Source organism: Ochotona curzoniae, unplaced genomic scaffold (genome assembly GCF_017591425.1).
Source record: "Ochotona curzoniae isolate NIBS_2020 unplaced genomic scaffold, NIBS_Ocur_1.0 contig_883, whole genome shotgun sequence".
Lineage (NCBI taxonomy): Eukaryota > Metazoa > Chordata > Mammalia > Lagomorpha > Ochotonidae > Ochotona > Ochotona curzoniae.
Genome location: NW_024466599.1, coordinates 37,587,264 through 37,607,746, shown reverse-complemented (window position 1 = coordinate 37,607,746; position 20,483 = coordinate 37,587,264). Strand labels below are relative to the sequence as shown.

The window sequence follows — 20,483 nt, the reverse complement described above, 5'->3', positions numbered from 1 at the left end:
TCACTTCAGGGATCATGCTGGTGTCCAGGCTCACAGCTCATCTTCTCCTGGAAGAAACGTGCATTTGATTCTGGTCTTTTGAAGTTCGATCCAAATAGCTGGACCATCACCTGTCAGCCTTGAGCAAAACAACATCGTATAAAAAAAAGCCTGAATGATGCCTGAAACACCCAATAAAGAGTTCTCTAGGTCCCAAGAGTTCCAGAGATGGTCAAAGAGTCCTTTGTGGAAAAGAAAGTGTCCAGAAATGGAAGCTAGAAGCTATGGAGACACAGACCATCCAGTGGGAGGAAGATATCAGAATAGTCAATGTCTAAAGAAAAGAGGTCAAGTCAGCTTGGTAAAGCAGGGTGAATAGTGATTTTCTGTTTGAATAAGGAGCTGAATCATATTGCTTTTCAGTCAGTCTAATTTTATACTTCAATCTGTTTTGGCTTCATAATATTTTCCTCCAGCACTCCTACTCTTAGTAAAGAACTTTTTGAGAACTGAGAGATGGAAACAGTGAGCTTATTCATTATGTATCAAATGCATATTGTGAGATCTACTGTTTGCAATCCTTACCTTAATCATTAAGGTCAAAGGCATGCCAGCCCACAAAGACTTGTTCATGCACCATGTTTGCCTTGGAACCAGCAGAGGCATCAGGGTAAAGGAAAAATACTCAGATATAGTTCAAGAAAATTGATAGTTATGATTACATAAATGTCCTCCCCCCCCCCGAATGGATCCGGATCAGATTAACTGCCCCAGAGACCATTTTCATGGCAATAACTTAAACATCTAGGACTATATAAACTGCCTTTAGAAAATACACGGGGTATTGGACGTTCTACTATGCATGCACCTGTATGGGGCCTGAGAGAGAGACAACATGAAATACCTTGTAAGTAGATTCCATAATTAGTAGTGTGAGGGACAGTTCTCATAGTCAGACTTCAAGTAACAGTTCTCTTTCTTCCCAGCAACTCTCCAAATCAAACCCAAATAGAATTTTCAAATATTGCTTTGGCAGAGAACCCCTCTGTTGGCAAGGCTCTGTTTTACAGCATCAGGTAAAGGGTCTTTTCCAAAGAAACTAATAATTTCTTAAGGATCTAGAATCTATGGGGATTGGACGGATATTCATATTTTATGGTGATCTCTTCATAAATTTTTCTTGTTAACAGCTGTCAGTGAAGGGAACTTGCAGATGTACTTAATGCAAGATACCATTTCCTCTAACAATTCAATAAAACTTTGTCCCTTTGCTATCTCTTTCTCACCTCATATATCTCATTTTTGGAACCATGGTTGCTGTTCACACAGTAGCTGTTTCCTTCTGTTTTGAAGATGACGCTCTGCTTGCATTGCTGTCAATGCATGTGGACTATTGCATGGAGTATCATAGCGTTGAGGCAAAGGGGAAGTTCCTGTCAGTTCTGGCTTATATAGCTTACGTTGTGAGCACATGTGAGTTAGATGAGGCACAGAGAGACCAGAGAGAGAACTGTGGAGCCTGGGGAGAGTTTCATCAGTGTGTTTGTTACTGTAATCTGTTCCCACTCACGTATCAAGTCTCTTTGACTTCTTCTGTGATACCTGAAAGTCCTTCAGCAGGCAAGCTAGACCACACAGAGAGAAAAAAGTGTTGAATCACAAATGCTTCAAGATCTAGTTCCACTGTGTACAAACTACTTCAAAGGAAAGGATAGATAAGTGATGCATGGTCTTCCACTCTTTGGTAAAGTGGGAAACTCTACAGAAAAATCAAGCAGAAGAACCTGGAAGGAATCAGTTTCCTGAAGGACTGGGAGAGGGCCCCAGTAACTGGATGGAAAGAAGAAGATGCAGAAAAAGAAGAGACTCTGAGTCATTGCCTGCTCTGTAAGGTGGCTTAGCCCAGTCTTTGTCTATGTGCATATCCAGCAATTCATCTGTTTGCCTACTATTTAGCGTGATGACTACCAGTAAACATGGTCCAAAACAGAAGATACCCTTGAGTGGAGATCACAATTTCTCCTTGGAAAATTCAGAATGCTCCGTATTAACCACACAGACTGACAGTCTCCTGTATACATTAGGTCCCCGAGAGCATAGGAAATAAGGAAAACTGTAGATAATTTTATGAATATTGTAGCCCCAGTGGGAATTTTGATCCCAGTGTTATCTTCACAAGTGAAAAAAATGCACCAATGTTTATTTTCATTTCAGATTTCACCTTCCATCATTGTGAGCTTCTTTCTAACTCCGTGTCTGGCTCTGTTGGTGAGTTCAGGTGGAGTGAGTCTAATCCCTTTAGTCCTCCTTTAGCTGAAGTAGTTGAAAAGTGACAATCAAGGGTGGTTTTCCTCAGATCTCTTGTGGGTGCTCCTTCAGCAGGTACTGGCAGAGTGGAGACAACTCTAACTATCGCTTGGTTTTCTACAGAACATCAGTGACAGCCATCCTCTGGATGGATCTGTTGGGTCCCAAATCATCCATGTCAATGCCCTCAGAGGTATGGTCAGCATCCGAGACAATAATGTTTTGAGCGAATGGGATGGAATCTTGGACTACACACATGTAAGCTGTCAAACCCACATATTATAATGCCAAAGAAAGCCTTATCTGTTTCAAAATATAACCTTAAGAATTTTTAGAGGCAGGTGGTTAGTATGCATTTGCCTTTGGCCCTAGAAGGGAATGCATGTCTCTAGCGTAAGGACCAGTTATCCTGCAGGTGCAGTGACTTTTTCTTGAGTGAAAGAATAGAGGAGAAAATGTTTCTGGCCTGTAGGAATCCCACATCATTTGGCGTTCCTGTCAAATATTGACCAATGATGGTCACCAAATTAACATGGCTGTTTAAAGAGTTCCTGTTTCTTGTAACTATAATGTGATACAGGAGTGATTTTGATGGGACTTCAGCTTTTGGTGTTTATTTCCAAAGGAGAATAATATATTTTCATTTTCAGAAGTCTGACTGTAACTTGTGCATCTCTGTAAGTAGTAGTAAGACTAGCAGAACAACAGAAGACCAGGGAGGGGCCCTGGTGCCTTTGGTCTGGTTCTCTGTGTGCCTCAATTCCCTCATCAACAGCTGCCTTTCCTGCCTGGAAGAACCCTCAGGGATTAAGTAAACTAAAAGCTCACAACTTCTCATTCTGTCTCAGAGGGCCCTTGGGCACCAATTTCCAACTAGTTGCAAACTCGTACCCTTCCATACATCCATATGGGACATCTCAGGACAAACAGACTTTGTTATGCCACCTGCATCTGCCAAGATCTCCTACCTGAATACTGCCCTCTCCCTTCACCTAACCCAACCTGATGTCCTATGGCCACATTCCCTGAATCCTCCAGAGGGCTCACAGTCCAGTGAGTTCCAACTTGATTTTCAAAAGTGAAAATTCTCTGCCAAACAAAAATATTTCACATTAATCCACCGCATGGAAAAGAGGATATCTGAGTTACTCCAGCTAGAGAACGGAGTAGCAGAAGTGGCTCAGTCAGACCTGGCTTGAAAGCAGCTGCTCTGAACCAAGCTCAGACAACCCAAAATGAGAGGCCTCAGACCACCTGGAGGCTGTGGTCCATGCCAGACTAGATCTGAATCTAAAGGTCCCAGCTCAGGGCTGCCCCCAGCCCTACACAATCAGAATGTACTCTGTAACTTGTACAACACTCCCAGTAGCAGTTAGGTTCTCCCCTCATCCTCTTATTGCCATATGCTCTGTGACAGAAAGACCTTTATTCCTACATGTGGAGGCCCCAAAGGCCATGATAGTTGCTCAGCTGCAGAATCTGCCCTTGAAGTTAGCCATATTACAGAGCTCGTTCCATACTTCCCCAGGGCCATGTGTCTGTCAGGTGCAGAGGACCATGGGGGGTCCATCCCATGCCCATCAGTGGGACAGTGCTGTAGGGTTCTGTAAGATTGCCAGTCCTGGCGTTGACCTTTTCTCCAGAGCAGTACTAGACTCAGACACTGTATATTACAGTCAGAAAAACAGCTGTGTGCCATCCCCTGACTAAATGACATGTTTCTACTATGTTGCTTTAAGGCCCTTTTGGCAGCTAAACTATTTAGCAAGATGGCTTGCGTCCTGGCCAGGATGGACCAAACAGTCTTCCCAAGCTTGGCTGATGTTAGCAAGGCCCTGGACAAGCAGGTAAGTGAGACCAGCTCACTGTGGCCCCTTCTAGTTTCACGTTTCCTGATCCAACCTCCTGAGACAGTTCTGTGTACACAGGGGATCTACGTCATGCTTCTTCTCTTAACAGATTTTTACTTATATGTTTTATTTACTTGAAAGACAGACAGACATATGTCTCTCATATTCTGAGTCATTCCCCAGATGCCAACAGCAGCCAATTTGGTCCAGCCCAAAGTCAGGAGTCAAGAATTCAATCCAAGTCTCCCACATCTCAGGGACCCAAAGCACTTGATCCACTACCTGTTACCTTCAAGGCACACGCTATAAGGAGCTAGAGCAAGGAGCAGAACCAGAACTTGACCCCTGGCCTCTGATATGGGATACAGATGTTCCATGTGGCATCCTAACCACAGTGCCCAATGCCTACCCTCATGCTGATTCTTAATAGCCGAGACATTCTACTGTCACGCAAAGGATTCCAAGTCAGGTGCATGGCCCATTCAAGTCAATCCACAGTTCAAACAATGAAAATTCTATGCAGTTATCTCCTTTTGATTTATTCTAGGAGGATCCAAACTCTATATAGCGACTTAAGTTGCTGAATATAAATGTTACAATCAATTGAGTATTAGCATGTTCCCTTCCAGCGATGTATACACATATAATCTTTAGATGAAAATAAGTAGAGTGCTGATGAGGCTGTCTTCCCTTTCGGGTTTGGATAACATGGGTAGTCTAGTACACTAAAACTCACAGGAATTGGCTAGGAGTTGAAATCTACTATCATTGGCTTAGGTAATGTAAACTGGCACATTTGGGTGACTTACATGTTGGTAGCATGAGTGTTTAATAACACTAGAGAGAAAAAGCACAGTTTGGACACACAAAAAATGTATCAATTTTGGTGGGGAAAAATGAGAAGTTGGAAGTATCCTACTTTCCACTTGAACAAGTAAAACCACTAATGCAACAAATGGTGTCTCAGCTATTCTAAATTATCTCTACGGAGGAAAAAAGCACTGAAGTCTGGCCCAGAGGTGTAGTAAAAGGGGTGAAAGAAACAGACAAGTCTCACTGGCATGCAGACCAATTTTCCTGGAGTAATGTCGTCACCTGGTGGCCAGAGAGGATATTGCTACTAGAGATAGAACTCCAGGGCAAGTTTGGGTTTGCGGCTGTGGTTTCAGTTTAGCTGTCACACGTCTCGTCACCACTACCGAGGAAATCGTTTCTTCCTCTTCCGGCATCCCCTCTCAGATCAGGCTCATCATTCTGCTGCTGCCCTATGTCTTCCAGGCTCTGGAGCATTACCCGTCCACCCACGGCTTGACCTACACTGTCTTACCAAACCGGGTCAAGAACTTAGACCAGTACGGAGAGACCATCAAGGACATGTGCAGAGATGTCCCCACCTATTTTGCCCAGCAACAAAAAGAAGGTGTGTTAGCAGTGCATCTAGAAACTCTAGACCAATGGCCAATTTTAATGTTGGTGCATTCCATTTCTTTGCCCCGGATATAAAAATATGTGTCCCAGGACATGCTCCCCCTGGTGGCAGAGATGATTTCCCGACACCAAAATTCACTGAGTATGGAGAGCAGAGTCAGCTTATCTCATTGTTGGGATTTGATGGTTGGTGGATACCCTTCTCCGGCCCAAATATGCATCACTTTCTGCCCAAGCAGTGTCACGTCAAGCATCCCACCATTGAGTCCCGTTGCTTTGAACGCTTCAGTCCTCTTTTCAAGGTCCTAATAAGGAACACCTCAGTGCCCAACATTCCTGCTGGGGACATGATAGGGAATTGCTAATGAACAACTTGGAAAGCAACAAGATAAGACGTCTTGACCTGGCTGGTAATCTGCATGGGATCAACAACTTATCATCAGCCTGGTTTCTGTCATTTACCCTTTAAAATAAGTTAGTCCAAGAAGAATGTATTTTCATATTAGGAGGATCCAGTAGGAAGGCTTGAGGAGCTGAAAGATTAAGGAAGAAGATTCAGGCTCAGTAGAACAGGTGGGTCAAGTCGTTGCAGCGATAGGGAAGGTGGAGTGAGTTGGATCTTCCATTTCAGCCCTACTGTCTCTTCCTAGTCAATCTGTTCTGGGTGCCGTATCTGATGTATGTGCAGCTTATAATGTATATATTTTACTTGAGGAATCTTGAATTGACCTTTTTGTAAAATGCTTTTCTTTCTTCTTAAAGGTACTGCCCTGGCAATTGACCCTGATTCCTGTTTCAATGTCCAGATTCTGCTCTTTATGGGACTCTCCATCTGTGGTGAGATCCCGGGGCTCTGAGCCTCCAGCTCCGCCACATGGAGTGTAGACCTGCCTGGCCTTCACCATTCAACCTGGGTCTGGCACCCAGGGGCCTGGCCCACCCTCTGCCTCCAGGAAGTTATCTACTTCAGTCCCCCACCTTCTACTCCTCTCTGCAATCTGGCAAAATGTATTTCCCCACACTCCCCAGGTTAGAACAATAAAGTTTCTTGTTTCACTGGTCTAGCAGTCCCCCTTGCTGTACTCCCTCCCTCTGCACTGCCAGCTGTTATACAATCTCCTGCAATCTGAGGCTGAGATTCCAGGATTTGATGGTCCAGTCTGCGCTTGGCAAACCCCTGAGCCACTTCCAAGCAAATCTCCCCCTGAAACTTGTCTAATCTCATCAAGGAAACTCCCAAGCATTTCTCTCTCACACAAATTCCTAAGAAACCTGGATTCTTAGTCCCCTTTCTTTAACTGTCCTTTCCTTTAGCTCAGATGGGCATATCCATGTCCACCTACACCATGCACAACATCCCTGATTTTCTCTATTTGAAGAACAAGAATAAACAGTGTTGAAGATACACACACAAATGTTCATTGTGGGAATGTTGGCATTTACAGCACTTTAAATTAAGGCAAGCCTGGGTGCAGGACCTGTGGTATTGTATGGCATGTGTACATGGAGCAGAAGTGTTTAGGTGTTAGGGCTGGGTGAGTGTCAGCTCCAGTCAGGAGTAGTATGGTGGTGCAATGTAGCTACCTATAGCCAGAAATGAAAAACAGATTATATAGGGAAGTCACCAGGTAAGTCTCTACTTGGGCTTAAAGAGGCTGAGCAAGCCCAGGGGTGCAGCTTGGTTCATACATGGCTTTTTGAGGATAAGGCGTGCAGAGTTAGGCCCATACCCGCATTCTGGGCAGCATTAGGAACAATATACTAAAAAGAACTGACACCAGTCGCTGAAAGGACCCCAAGGCCCACAATGGCTGAAACAGGGCCAAAGCAAAGCCATGGATTTAATCTAGGTCTCCCTTGTGGGTTGTAGGAACCCAATTAGTTGAGCCATCACTGCTGCCTTCTACAGGATGCTGGAACCAGGAGATGGAATTGGGTATCTAACCCAGCAACTCCAAATGGGATGCCAACATCTTAACCAACATCCCAGCCACCAAGCCATACTCCTGTCTCCAGTTGTGTTTTGAATTTTTAAATATATAAACATTTTGATGTATTTTAGGTTCACAACTCATTGTATTTTTCCATTATACTCTCTCATAGCCATCACTCAGATGGTTTAGAAAAGTCCCAATATACCAGAAAGTTATTTTATGCTACTCACAGGCAAGACACCACTCCAACCCCTAGACCAAAGGGAGTGGAAAGGATCAGTAACAGTATGTGCAGAGGAATTCTGAGCAAACATCAAGGACATCCTGGCAGGACTCTTGATATGGGAGTCACCCTCAGATGTTTGCTCAGAATTCCTCCACAGAATCTCAATCAATGCAGGGTGTCACATGGAAAGAGGGAGAACTCAAGTGTCTATGTTCTCTCTCTCTCTTTAAAAAGCTGCAACAATTCAAGCCTACGAATGCCAATCTCATCTCCAAGCACCACCATTGTATTATTAACTTTTACCGTCTTGATAACATTAACCTATGACTTGGGGGATTAAACTTGAGCAGTGTTAAGCGAGGCAAACCATATCCCAACCATAACATTCTCAGTGGAGGATTTCTGCAGTGTGAGTGAAAGGATGTGATGAGTCTGGGATTCTCAAAAGAGCTACAAGACAGAGAAAGGGAGGCGCAAGTACTGGGATGGGCACTGGCCCTGCAGAATGTGCACTCTCTGGGCTAATCCCAGATTTCTTCGAGTGTAGTTGTAAAGGACGCTTTGGACTGCAAATAAACCCAGTCACAATGACCTAAACACAAAGAGAATAGTCTGGGTCATGTGAACCCAAGGGGCAATGTCTTAGCCAGTGCAGCTGTGGAGTGATGCAATCAAGCATTCTCGCTCATTCTTTTTCCATAACCTTCCTGTCTCCAGGACTGTTACCTCAGAATCCCAAAACAACTGACATTAGCATTACATCCCCCTTAGAGGAGAGATATAGGACAGTGTAAAGGGCAGAGTTACATGTGTTTTCCTGGAAGCCTCACTTAACAGCTCTGCTTAACACAACTCATTGGCCTGAACTGAGGTCATATGACCTCCCACAGACCTACAGCAACCAACAGCTCCATGAACACGACCGGAGAGGGAAGCCACATGTAATTGAGAAAATAAAAACTGAGAGATGCAATATAAAAATAAGAAAAGTAGGGCAGCTAGAGGGAAGCCCCCTTCTCTAAGAAAGAAGGTCAAAGCAGAAGGCTTGCTGCCTCGATCTTTTATTGAACTGCTTGGGGGGCCAAATTACAGGAATTGATGTAGCACAAACATTAATAGTTACATCCCATCTTGACGTTAACCAGTCAATGCTTGATGATCAGGAAGCAACAGTGTGACCCAAATACAGAAGCCAGTACGTGACTGTCTCAAGGATATCCTTAAAACATGCGGTTCTGTGGCCTTGGACAATTGCCCAACTGTGGATCCTGGTCCACAGCCCTCTCGACTTTGGTCTTCGACTCTTGCCTGCAGAGTTTGACCCTGGCCTCCAGCACCAACAGTCTGTGAACTCAAGACTCCAGGCACAGTTTGCCCTGCTATTCTTCATCAAGTCATACTGGTGGGGTTTTTTTTTTTTTTTATCTGTTTTATTTTGTTTTTAAATGAACTGCCTGCAGCAAGACTAATCCATTATTAAATTATTTTCTTAAGACACTCAAGATTTAGCTCAGGCTTTCTCAGCCTTGGTATTCTTTGAAGCAGAAAATTCTTCGTCATAGGGGACTGTCTTATGATTCATAGGATGCTTGTCAGAATCTTTGATATCTACCACTGGTTTCAAATAGCATCCTGTCCAGCTGTGTCAATCTAAAATGTCTGCAGACACCAATAAAAATATCTCCAAAAATCTTGAGGGAAGGGAGAAACATCACATCTTCATTGAAGGTCACTGATTCAAATAAATCGCATTTATCACTTAAAACTAAAGAAATGTAGTCCCTAAAGTGAAGCAGGTTTTAGCTACTACCTAAATAATTCAGCAGGAAAGGGGAAGACTGGAAGTGGGAAATCAGAGGACAGCTTTTGCTACTGTGCATGGACAACAGGCGAGTGAGGATTTCTTTCCAGGATCATAGCCCTTTTCATTCCTGCCAGTGTTGGGTCATTCCTGTGCCTTCAATTCATCATTTTTTAAATATTTTATTGATTTTAGTTATCATGATAGGAGGGTCCACCTGATATCAACTACCTCACCATTAACAGAAGCTGCAAATCTATTATTTTATTAGCTTACCTATATATATATACTGCATTGGGGTTCATTAATGCTTTAGCTCATTCACTAAGCAGTTATACAATAGGAAATTGTATGCTATCCTCATATCTGAATCCTGGGAGTTCTAAATGAAGGAACTGTACTTGCATCTAATTTTACCTTGGTTGAACAAATAATCCTACATGGCATGTGAGAAGCCATTTATTGTGAGAAACAAGACTTTACAGGAAATAAAAATCCATCTGCAAGTCTCACTAAAATCCCTGCCACAGCTCCTTTGGCACGCTCATACCCTGCACACTGGCTGAAGTTGCTGGCCAGCCCAGGTACCTGACCAGATCTTCTGCCTTCTAGATGCTTTTTGTGTTCAGTTCAAGCTTGCTTCAACAACCTGACAGTTCAAGTGGTTTATGGCCTAAGCATTCAAAGAGTAAGTAGAATTAATATCTTTATTCCTCTACTCCAAAGAAGGGACTATTTATGAAGAAAATGCAAGAGTCCCAGCTCCCTTGTAGCTTCTATTTAGACACTTTACCCTTAGGCATATGCCTAGTACACTGTACTCACTGCTCCTAATAGGTACTTCTCATGGTACATGAGAGAATTAACTGATTTAGAAACTGCAAATCTCAACATTCTGCTTTTAACCATGAAGCAATAATATAAAATTTTAGTGAGAATAACACATCTCTAAGCAACAGATTTTAGAGAAGATTGCCAGTAGGAACACTTGTTGGGGATCTGCCCACCAAAACCCTATCTTCCATCCGAGCCATGGGAATAAGGATATGCCTCACATGAGCCAATTGGAGCCATTTCCAGATATTTATCATATAAAACTCATTTTAAATTAGAATCATAAGATGGTGAAGTTGGGAAGATGATGACTTTGGTGTTGAAAGAGGTTTTGGTTTCAAACTCATGAGGAAAACATATGTAGCACATTGAGATTGATACAGTGGAAGAGTTAAGATATGGAGACGGAGTCTAGTCGATTTCAAGTACCTAGTTTCAGGTACTCAAAGTAGAATATCCCTTTCCCTCCATGACTTATTATATGGATCACTGAATTCCCCATTGGCCTCAGCACATTTGATTTGGATTCAATCAACACTTTATTATATACTCTTTACTGTTGTTATCTGTTAATTTCATGCAATGCCTTGTTTTCCCATTGAGACGACAACTTCATCCACTATGGTAACCTTGATGTAAGCCTTTTTCTTTAGCAATTCTATCTCAGTGCTGAGTAATGGCAAGTGCTTGAAATAATATTAGTGAGGGCTATTCAGAAGTATATGTTACAGTTTTGGAGTAGGAGTGGTCGATGGCAGATGAAAATTCTTGTGAATATGTCCCTCTCTCAACCACTCAGGGCCCACCAGAAACCCAGTGCTATCAGGACTTCTTTTTTTTCATCATGTAATTCATTTGAAATCTTAGAAACTGCTTTCCTGGGCCTGGTGTGACAGCCTAGTGGTTAAATCTTTGCTTTGCATGCCTTGGCATCCCATGTGGGCACCAGTATGCTTCCTAGCTGTTCCACTTCCTATCCAGCTCCCTGCTTGAGGCCTGGGGCAGCAGTTGAAGATGGCCTGAAGCCTTGGAATCCTGCACCCACGTGGGAAACCCCAGGGAAGCTCCTGGCTCCTGGCTTTGGGTTGACTCAGCTCTGGCTGTTGGTGGCCACTTGGAGAGTGAACCAGCGGATGGAAGATCTTTGTCTCTTCTCTGTAAATCTGACTTTCAAATTAAAAAAAAAATTTTTTTAACCTTAGGGGAAAAAAAAAGCTTTGCTGCATAAAGTGATTTGATCTTCCCAGTTAGGTTTCAATCCTGCTAAGATTCATAACAAGGTGTCTCTCCTCCTAGGAGTTAAGTGTTCCTTCTTCTATCCTTCACCCCAAGACAACACTTACCAGATGAGTGCTCCTCGAGGTGGACTCTGCTCTTTTATCAAGATAGGATACTTCCCTAAGAAGCATGTAAGTGGCCCACATTGCTTGATTCTTTGTCCCTTCACCTGAGCAATCTAAGCATTTTTTTTAATCGTATACTAAGTCCTTCTCTTTCTTTGGGTTAAAGTCTGCTACCAGCTGAACTGCCCAAATCATGCTTCCCACAAATAGGTACAGACAAGAAGGAAGCTGATGCAGCCAGGTACAGAAATGGAGACAGGCACCCAACTGACTAGTCCAGTGCTATTGAGAATTTTCACAGTATGCTTCCTGTTTACAGACTTGTTTATTTATTTTGAAAGTCAGAGATGCAGAGCGAGAAAGACAGAGAGATCTTCCATCTGCTGGTTCACTCCCAAGATGACCACATCAGCCAGTGTTGGACCAAATAGAACCCAGGAGCGAGGAGCTCCATCTGAGTCTTGAACATGGATAGCAGGGACACAAATGCTCGAACCATTTTCCACTGCTTTACTCAGGCCTTGATCAGGGAGCTGGATGGGAAGTGGAGCAGCCAGAACTCAAACTGGCACCCATATGGAATGCTGGCATGGTAGGCAGTGTCTTTACTCACTGTGCCAAAACACTGGCCTCTACATTATGTTTCCTGTTTGAAATCCTGGCTTCTTGTTGTTGTTCCTTCTATGTATTGACATAAACACGACTTATCTTTCTTTTTTTTTTTTTGTTTACAAAAAAGCAAACACTCAGGTATCTGTAAACATAGCATCTAGGTTTTACTCCTAAATCTCAAAAACAGTGGAGGCATAAGGAAAACGGCAGTTTGCCTTTGAGTGGAAACCAAGAACGTATTTCTGCCAATAGCTGGAACCAGTAGGTTTATCTTCCTAAAGGTGAAGGTCTGCACAGATGGAAATCCCCAGGACACCCAGGAGCCCAGCCTTTGCACAGCCTTTGGCGCTGATGCCATCTGGAAAGGAAAAAACTATTTTAGTGAAAGAACATCAAAAATATATCAGGATGCAACACACCAGTGCCTTTTTGTAAACATCTTCTGATTATAACTTTACCCAAGAATTTAACTACAATAACATTACAAATAATAACAATAATAATGATAATAATAAATTAACTTAAATAAGACTGACAATTCCTGGAAGTGCTGTTTGGCTCAATTCCAGTTCATCCTATGACATTCTGGATTGATGACATACGTATGTGCCCTTACAAATACTAATGAGTAATTAAAATTGTTTCTGGGCAGTAGAAATGCAGTAAATGCTAGCTCTCTTATTCTTTATCTGTCTCCATGATTCTAGAGAATTTCTTTGTTAAATTTATTTCATGTCACTACTTCTCTTATACTCTGTCTTCTACACCACATCAAGAAACATTGCATTAACAAATAAGCTATATGTTACCTGAATAAGTTAGAGCTTTTCTTCCCTGTCAATGCTTTTGGTTCATTTTTTCCTGGACCAATTCTATTGTAAATCCTGAGAACACATCTTTGCGATTCCCTTCTCACAGACTCAAACAGAGGCTATTGCAAGAAACTGAAAGACTTCCTACTTGAAACTCTTATGTGTTGTGAATGAGAGAATCCAACGGTTCTTGCTGAGAATGAAGGACTTTCATTGATCTCATCCTCTATTTCTGTTCATCCTTTCCTCTACAGGGCAAGTTCTTTGGAGGCAGGGTTGTTTTCATTTCTGCATTCCTAATAGGTAGCACAATTGCCACACACTGAATGCCCAAACTAAAGCAATGTTTCCATTGATTTGTAATTGATGACTGTAATTGATGCCTGGGATATAGTAAATATAGAAAATGTCTTGTGAATGAACAACTAAATAGCACTCACCTGGCTCTGCTTGTGACTCTGACTTCTGAACTATTTCCCCTTTATACAAGGGGATGTGTTCGCAGAGTTGCTCAATGGGTGACCCAAACAGGAGCCAGTCTGCATCCAGGATCAGAGACTGCAGAGGGTTGTACTTGACCCAGGTGTACTTGTTGGAGAACATGCTGTTCATGGTCTAGATCGGGACACCAGGAAAAAATACATTAAATTGACATAACCTCATGCAACGTATTGTCCACTCTTTTTCAGATTATTAACAGAAGGTGGTCAGGAACTTGAAGATGCCCTCTTCCTGACCTGCCTGCAGAGAAGTCATGTTGTTTAACAGTACTACTTTTCACTGCTGGTGGCAATGAAATGCAAAGGGAAAAAATGCCATGACAAAGGTCGTGAAGTTACGGAAGGAGACTTCACTGCAGCACAGAGCTTGTGCATCCTTATCCTATGGCATTCTCTCCTTGTATCTTTGTAGCACTGAGTTTTACAGCTTCACTCATTTTTCTACTAATCACTGTTTCTTCATTTGAGTTTTCTTGTGATTATTTTCTTTTATTGTAAATGCAGAGAGACAGAGAGAGATTCCTTCTCCTAGTCCACAACTGTAGATCTAAACCAAGTTCAAGTCCAGAGCCTGAAAGCCATTGCAGGAGGTACTTGAGCCATCACGATGAGCATTGACAAAAAGGGGAATTGGAAACAAAGTAGCCAGGACTTGAACCCAGGCGCTCTGATGCCAGTATCCTAAGTAGCAACTTAACAACCTATACGCCTAACATCTGCCCCCATCCCATCAGTATTTCTTACAGCCCTGTTCAAGAAAAGGGGCTTTTCAGTTATTTTTACAAAGACACTGGCATTTGCTTTGGCTTCTTATATCAAAAGCTATATGGTAGAAATCAAGTTGAGATGGGCTCTTGCCCTCAAAAGCAAAACAAAAAAAGTGAAAACACTAAAGGATTGAATGTGATGTTTATGGTAAGAAATGTTAGGTTCTTCTATCTCCCTTCTTCCTTTCTGTATAAGCCCAGTGCTGCCTGACTCAATGCAGAATCAGAGGGATCCCAGAATTACCTGACTCTCATAGATGTACCGTTTGAGTTCATCCATGGCAGGGATGGTTTTCTGGTCCATCTTCAGGATGAAGCAGGCTCTTCGGGAGAGCAGTTTGGATGCAATGTAGCCCTAGGGAGACAAGAGCACCGTTACTGTCCCTGCCCAGTGCTCCTGGTGAGGATGGAATCTGAACCATTCAGGGAAGACTTGAACTTGTACAGAGAGGGTATGTAGGTGTTATTAAACCTATAGCCAATTTTCTACTCAATCATCTTCTTTTCTATAATATTTCATTTTTTTCCACTTGTCTTTTCTACTGTGTGATACTCTCACATAATGTGTGCCTATGTAAACTTAAACTCAAATTAGATAAAACCTAGAATGCACTTCCTCTCTCACACATGATATGTATGTAAGAGCCACATGTGGCCAGGAGTTTCCGTATTGGAAAGACCTGAGGAAGAACTTTCATCTGCTTGAGAACAGCGATGCTTTAGAAACACCCTCACTTGACTTACACATGCACTCTTCACCTCCCGCCCTCTCTACACTCCCCTCCTCACGCCTCTCCATCCTTTGCCACTTAAAACACAAGCTGGTTGGATATCGTCAGGTGTGAGATTTGAGAAGAACAATGGAGGGTGAGGACCTAGGAGCTTGGAGGCACTTCAGGTAGAAATTTCATCCGAAGTGAAAGTCTTTTTGACAGAGACCCAAATAATGACGCACAGTATGAATTTGTGTCTGATAAAAACTTTCTCATTTTTAATTTTTAAGTCTCACAAACTCCTAGGTCCTAAATTCAAAATAGACCAAAACCTAAACTAATGATAGTAGAAGAGAGGATTCCTCACCACTTTATTTAAAAACAAAAACAAAAGCACACTTTAAGATTTCTAGAATATCTATTTAAAAACAATGTTGGCACCATTCCCTTTTACATGATATCTTTCAAAGATTCAGTACTTTGAAATGCGCCACACCAGTGGGGATAAGGCATGGGAGGAGGTTTTCAGAAGAGAAGCAGAAGAGCGTATTGCAGTGTCCTTTGAGATGTCTATCAGATTCAGGGCAAGGCTCTGAGCCTGGCTGGGAGCACCGTCACCATTCTAGTGTTGGTGAAACACATGGAAAACAGATGAATAACTTGATGAAGGACAGAACAGGTTTTCTTATCAGGTCTCTGAAACTTACTGTTATTACCAATAACTAAAACTTACGAATAGCTTAGTGTGCTTTCAATTTCTTTTGATGGAAGAAGTGTGATCAGCTGTCCTAGATACAGAATTGTCTTACCATACCTGCTATTTTGTGATTGCTTTGTGGTGTTCTTTTCTGAAATTTTTAATTAGAATCCCTAATTCATTCATTGATTCATTTCACAAAGGCATTTGAAAGTCTGCATGCTATACATTGCATTTGGATTCAATCATTTATCCATGTGCCTAAAAAAATCATTCTTTCCATTTCCAGCAAAAGAAGTCAAACACATATGTTTCCTGTCATATTATTTTCCTTATGATAGCTTGTTTTTTTAACCAACTGCTTGGTTATTTAAAGAGAAAAATTAAAGTAAGGAAGTTCTTTAATTGCAAAGACAGAGCCTATGATTCCCCTTGTTCTTCAGAGAACCAGTTTGGAGAATATGAAATTTCCTTGCTGCTTACATGTTTGTAGTCAAAAATCGTGGTAGAAGAGCATGATCCAGCATGGATGTTAATAATGGCAGCATTTTTTTCATTGTCAATTGTCACCGTCTCCTGAACATTGAGACCATTGGGTTTGATGATGTTATACACCTAAATTGAAAACAAATACATGATGAATTTGCAGCACTTCAAAGACATTGTAAAGGTGCTTTTCTGATATAATAAAGTCTTCTACCTGGTATGAATAAGAAATCTAAAACTTAAAGCTCGCTGTTAGGATCCCAGTTCACAAAGATCCATGCTAATATAAGCATTACAGCTCACTTCTTAGATAAGGGAAAGCAGTGCCATCATGGGGGAATGAGACCGCTATTAAGGCAATGGCTTGTACTTGCACTTGCAAAGGTACTGCTTGTTACCTCTAGAATTTCTTCTCAAATAGAGCCTGTGAACTCTCCACTTCACAAGTTTATCTTGTATTTTTCTTTTCCTTCCCCAGCATCTCTAAGAGACAAAACCCATAAACACACAGACAACTCACCTCATCTCCATGGACTTGTATCCCAAAGATGGCCAGCACCAGCAGAAATACCCCCTGAAAAACAAACCCATCACATCCATCTCTAGTAAGTAGTTACTGAAAGTAGGGAATAAAGGGGCTTTGGGGCAGTAAAACACATGGTTTTAGAAAATGTGCATGTGGAAGCACTGGTAAATGATCATGAATGGCTGGTCAACCATCCATTTCCAAAGTGTGAGGAATAAATCTTAACTCATTTAACAAGCGTTTGTTGAGTGCATATTATTTTTCAGATGTAAGGTTCTACTTTTGCCACCAGTTTCCAACTTTTTCCAACATAATGCTTCTCTAATAGCCTGAAAATCTCAGGACAGGTGAGCAGTGAGGAAGAATTCATTTTACTACAGAAAAACGCTTTTCTGATTTATCCCCATCCTTGGTCTACAAAAACACTTCTTAAATTCCTTAAGATGAGCAGGCTAAAACAGATTTTGAGTGGAGTTATGTCTAAGGGAGTCTATGAAAACAGGATGTTAGGGAGAATAATTAACTTCTGAGACTGACGACAAGAAAAACCCCACATTCTCCTACAACCTATGCCTTAGTGTCACCATCAGACAGGTGTTAAATCAATAGGTAGTGAGACTGACATGCAGGTGATTCAAATCATTTTCCCTAGTTACATCAGGATCTGGTCCAACACTCACAACTGAACAATGTCATTGAGAACTTCTAATAGAGAATAGTGGCAATGGTAGATTTTAAGAGCTATTAGAGGTAATTTTCCTACTCTCTTTCCAATATACCCCTCATATTTCACTTCTGTGTCTGGAGTTAGAGGGAGATAATGGCTATTAAGATCTGCATGTAGATACACAAACTACACAGGTAGCACAGACACAGCCCAGCTCTAGGAACCTCTGATGCATCTGTGTATTCTATCAGATGGATCTCAAATGACGGGGATTTCAACAAATACATAAAAGGCTAACCATCCTGATGTTATGATCACAGGGAGTTCAGGAGTCTCCTGTGACCCAAAATAACATCCTATGCAGCACAGGGATTAACACACCACTGTTACAATGTGAGGCCTCCTTTTGAAAAATCAAGTAACCCTGAGAGAGAAAACTCTTTAGCATAACAACCTTTAACACCCTGGGGGAATGCACTTAACATTCTTTTTTCTCCTTTAGCAGAGGGGTGAGAACCAGGGACAGAGACTGAAGGAAGAGTTCCATTCTGGATTAGAACACAGGCTACTGTTCCAGGACCACTGCAGCACCGAGGCTGGGATGAGGAGAAATGGAAGCAGTTACAGGAGGAAGGCCTTGCTTTCTGGAAGATTTAGACACTTTATCTGCTTAAATTTTGCCATGGTTGTTCCTGAAAGTGGGGCCCAAGAAGGATAAATTACATCTGAGCCCCATATTACAGGTGTAGGAAAGCTACATTCCTCTACATTTCAAAATGAAGTTAACAGAACTCAGTTGATAGGGTTTCTACAGTGAACAGATGAGGATATCCCTACAAAATGCTCAGCCTACTCTCAGTCTGCATTTGGAAAATATTTGCTGCTATTGTTATGATTACTGATATCATTATTTTCAAAATTCCCATTAGATAGTAAATGCTATTGTTCTAAAATGCCTTCTTTCCTTACAACATTCATATTCCCCAAAAGAATATTCTTAAGACTGTGGGTAGTCCAGATAATGGACAAAAAAATATTTGATACTATGCTGCCAAAAACAACGTAAATTCAATGACAGAAACTTAGAAGAATGCGGTACTTGTCCAATACCCCTGAAACCTATGCCAGATTGGATATGAACCGTCTCTGCAAGCAGCCAGCCCAAGAATATTAAAAAGTTTAACTAAATACTCACAAGGATTTTCATTTTGCATGAAGAGAGGAAGGTTCTGGAGCAAGTGAGGCTGCTCTGGGCAGCTCCTACTCTTTATATTGGCTTCGTCATTGGAGTCTCTTTTTCTAAATGATCACTTTGGGATAGACCATATCCATATCAGACACACCCTAACAAACGCCACTATCATGTTTGAGACCCAACCACATCCCTAACAGCAATGAAGTTCCTTAATCAATAATGAACTTGGTCACTTTGCAAATACTCCCTCCTTATCTCTACTACTGAGATTTCGAATTCCACCCTTTAAAAATATTTTGTGTGAGGGTTGTTCTACAAATAGTTTGTAGACATGCAAGGATATACTCCTGATAACTGCTCTTTAATGGAAAGTTCTTCGTTAGGTCCTGGTTTGGTTTCCCCTCAGCGTCTCTACATCACTGACCTACTTCATGCCTTCTTCCATTTGAGGAAGGGACAATGGACTAGCGGTCCATGGACAGCGGCTGGGAGCCCTGCTTTGAGAGCAAACAGCCTTATGATTTTTATTTCTTCTTCCCTTTAGGCTTGGTGCCAATTTCTAAAGATTCAGGGCGAACAAGGCTCAGAAAACTGCCCATTTACCAGGTTTAATCTTCTTTTTTTTTTTTTTTTTGCATGAAGCCTTGCCCAAAACTGCTTAAAGCTTTCTGTTACAGAACTGTGGTTATCAGAAAAGGCATTGAAGGTCTCTCATATGTTAAAAAAGGCAATGGGAATAAGCTTAATTTGTGTCGTGTTTTAATAGAAAAATGAGATGGTTAGTTAGGGACATGGTGAGAGCCTACACACAGAAGATTAATTTAGGGGAAAAAAACCTTGTACATTGAGAATTACTAAAGGCTAAGAGATAACTTAAAGGAGCCCTGTACTACTAGTGGCTTTTTGAATGAAGTTTTACAAAAAGTGGGCCTGGGGGCAATTTGAAGGGTTACCTGACTCACTGAAATTCCCTTGTCCTGGCTCTTCAGCTGGGAAGGATGTAGAATGTGCAACTTCATTAAATCTGAGATCACAACAGTGAAAATGATTACGGTTTTGTGTTAAATGTGCAAATTTAGTCCTGTGTCTGGTTTCAGACACTTAAAAAGCAAGTCAAGGATATATCTAACATTAGAACTGGTGGAAATATTGCAACCCACTCTCTAATTTTTACCCTTTTAATCCGAGGGATCTTGAGTCTACAGGTAATTTAATACATGTAAAGAGTTGGAAGGTAGTTGAACATAGTAAGTGCTCAGTGATTGCTAACTATTATCATTAGACCTATAGACTCAAAATGAACCAGTGGATGAACTCTATCTCTCTCTTTCTCCTTCCATTTATCTCTCCCTCTATCTCCCTCCCTTTTTTCTTCCCTTCCTCTCTTTCCCTCTCTCCCTCCCTCTCTCTCCTCTCCCTATTTCTTTAAGATTTTTTTTTTTTAATTTTGGGGCCCAGCACAATGGCTCAGTGGATAAATCCTCTCCTTACACCCATTGGCATCCCATATTGGTGCCAGTTTGTGTTCCGGCTATTCCATTTCCAATCCATTCCCTACTTATGGCCTGGGAAAGAAGTCTAGGATGGCCCAAAGCCTTAGGACCCTGTACCCATGTTGGAGACCCGAAAGAAGCTCCTGGCTCCTGGCTTTTGGCTTCAAATCAGCTTGGCTTTGGCCATTGCAGCCACTTGGGGAGTGAATCATCGGACGGAAGCTCTTTCTGTATCTCCTTCTCTCTGTAAATCTGTCTTTCCAATAAAAACAAAATAAATCTTTAAACTTTTTAAAAATTTTAAACATTAAAA

At 41.8% G+C, this 20,483-nt stretch overlaps 2 protein-coding genes across 2 annotated transcripts; one reads left to right on the top strand and one right to left on the bottom strand.

Annotated features, from left to right (window-relative positions):
- Positions 1-871: 871 nt before the first annotated feature.
- Positions 872-6,421, top strand: LOC121164597 (gastrokine-3-like). The gene is made up of 6 exons (XM_040992730.1): positions 872-886; positions 2,194-2,247; positions 2,410-2,544; positions 4,026-4,133; positions 5,415-5,556; positions 6,327-6,421. Exons 1-6 carry the CDS (start codon positions 875-877, stop codon positions 6,419-6,421), a joined length of 546 nt encoding a protein of 181 aa, XP_040848664.1. The 5' UTR covers positions 872-874.
- Positions 6,422-12,589: 6,168 nt separating this feature from the next.
- GKN2 (gastrokine 2) lies at positions 12,590-18,689 on the bottom strand. Its single transcript, XM_040994136.1, has 6 exons — positions 18,678-18,689; positions 16,810-16,863; positions 16,287-16,418; positions 14,638-14,748; positions 13,567-13,741; positions 12,590-12,654 (listed from the first exon to the last, which is right to left on the bottom strand). The coding sequence occupies exons 1-6, from the start codon at positions 18,687-18,689 to the stop codon at positions 12,590-12,592; spliced, it is 549 nt and encodes a 182-aa protein (XP_040850070.1).
- Positions 18,690-20,483: the final 1,794 nt, after the last annotated feature.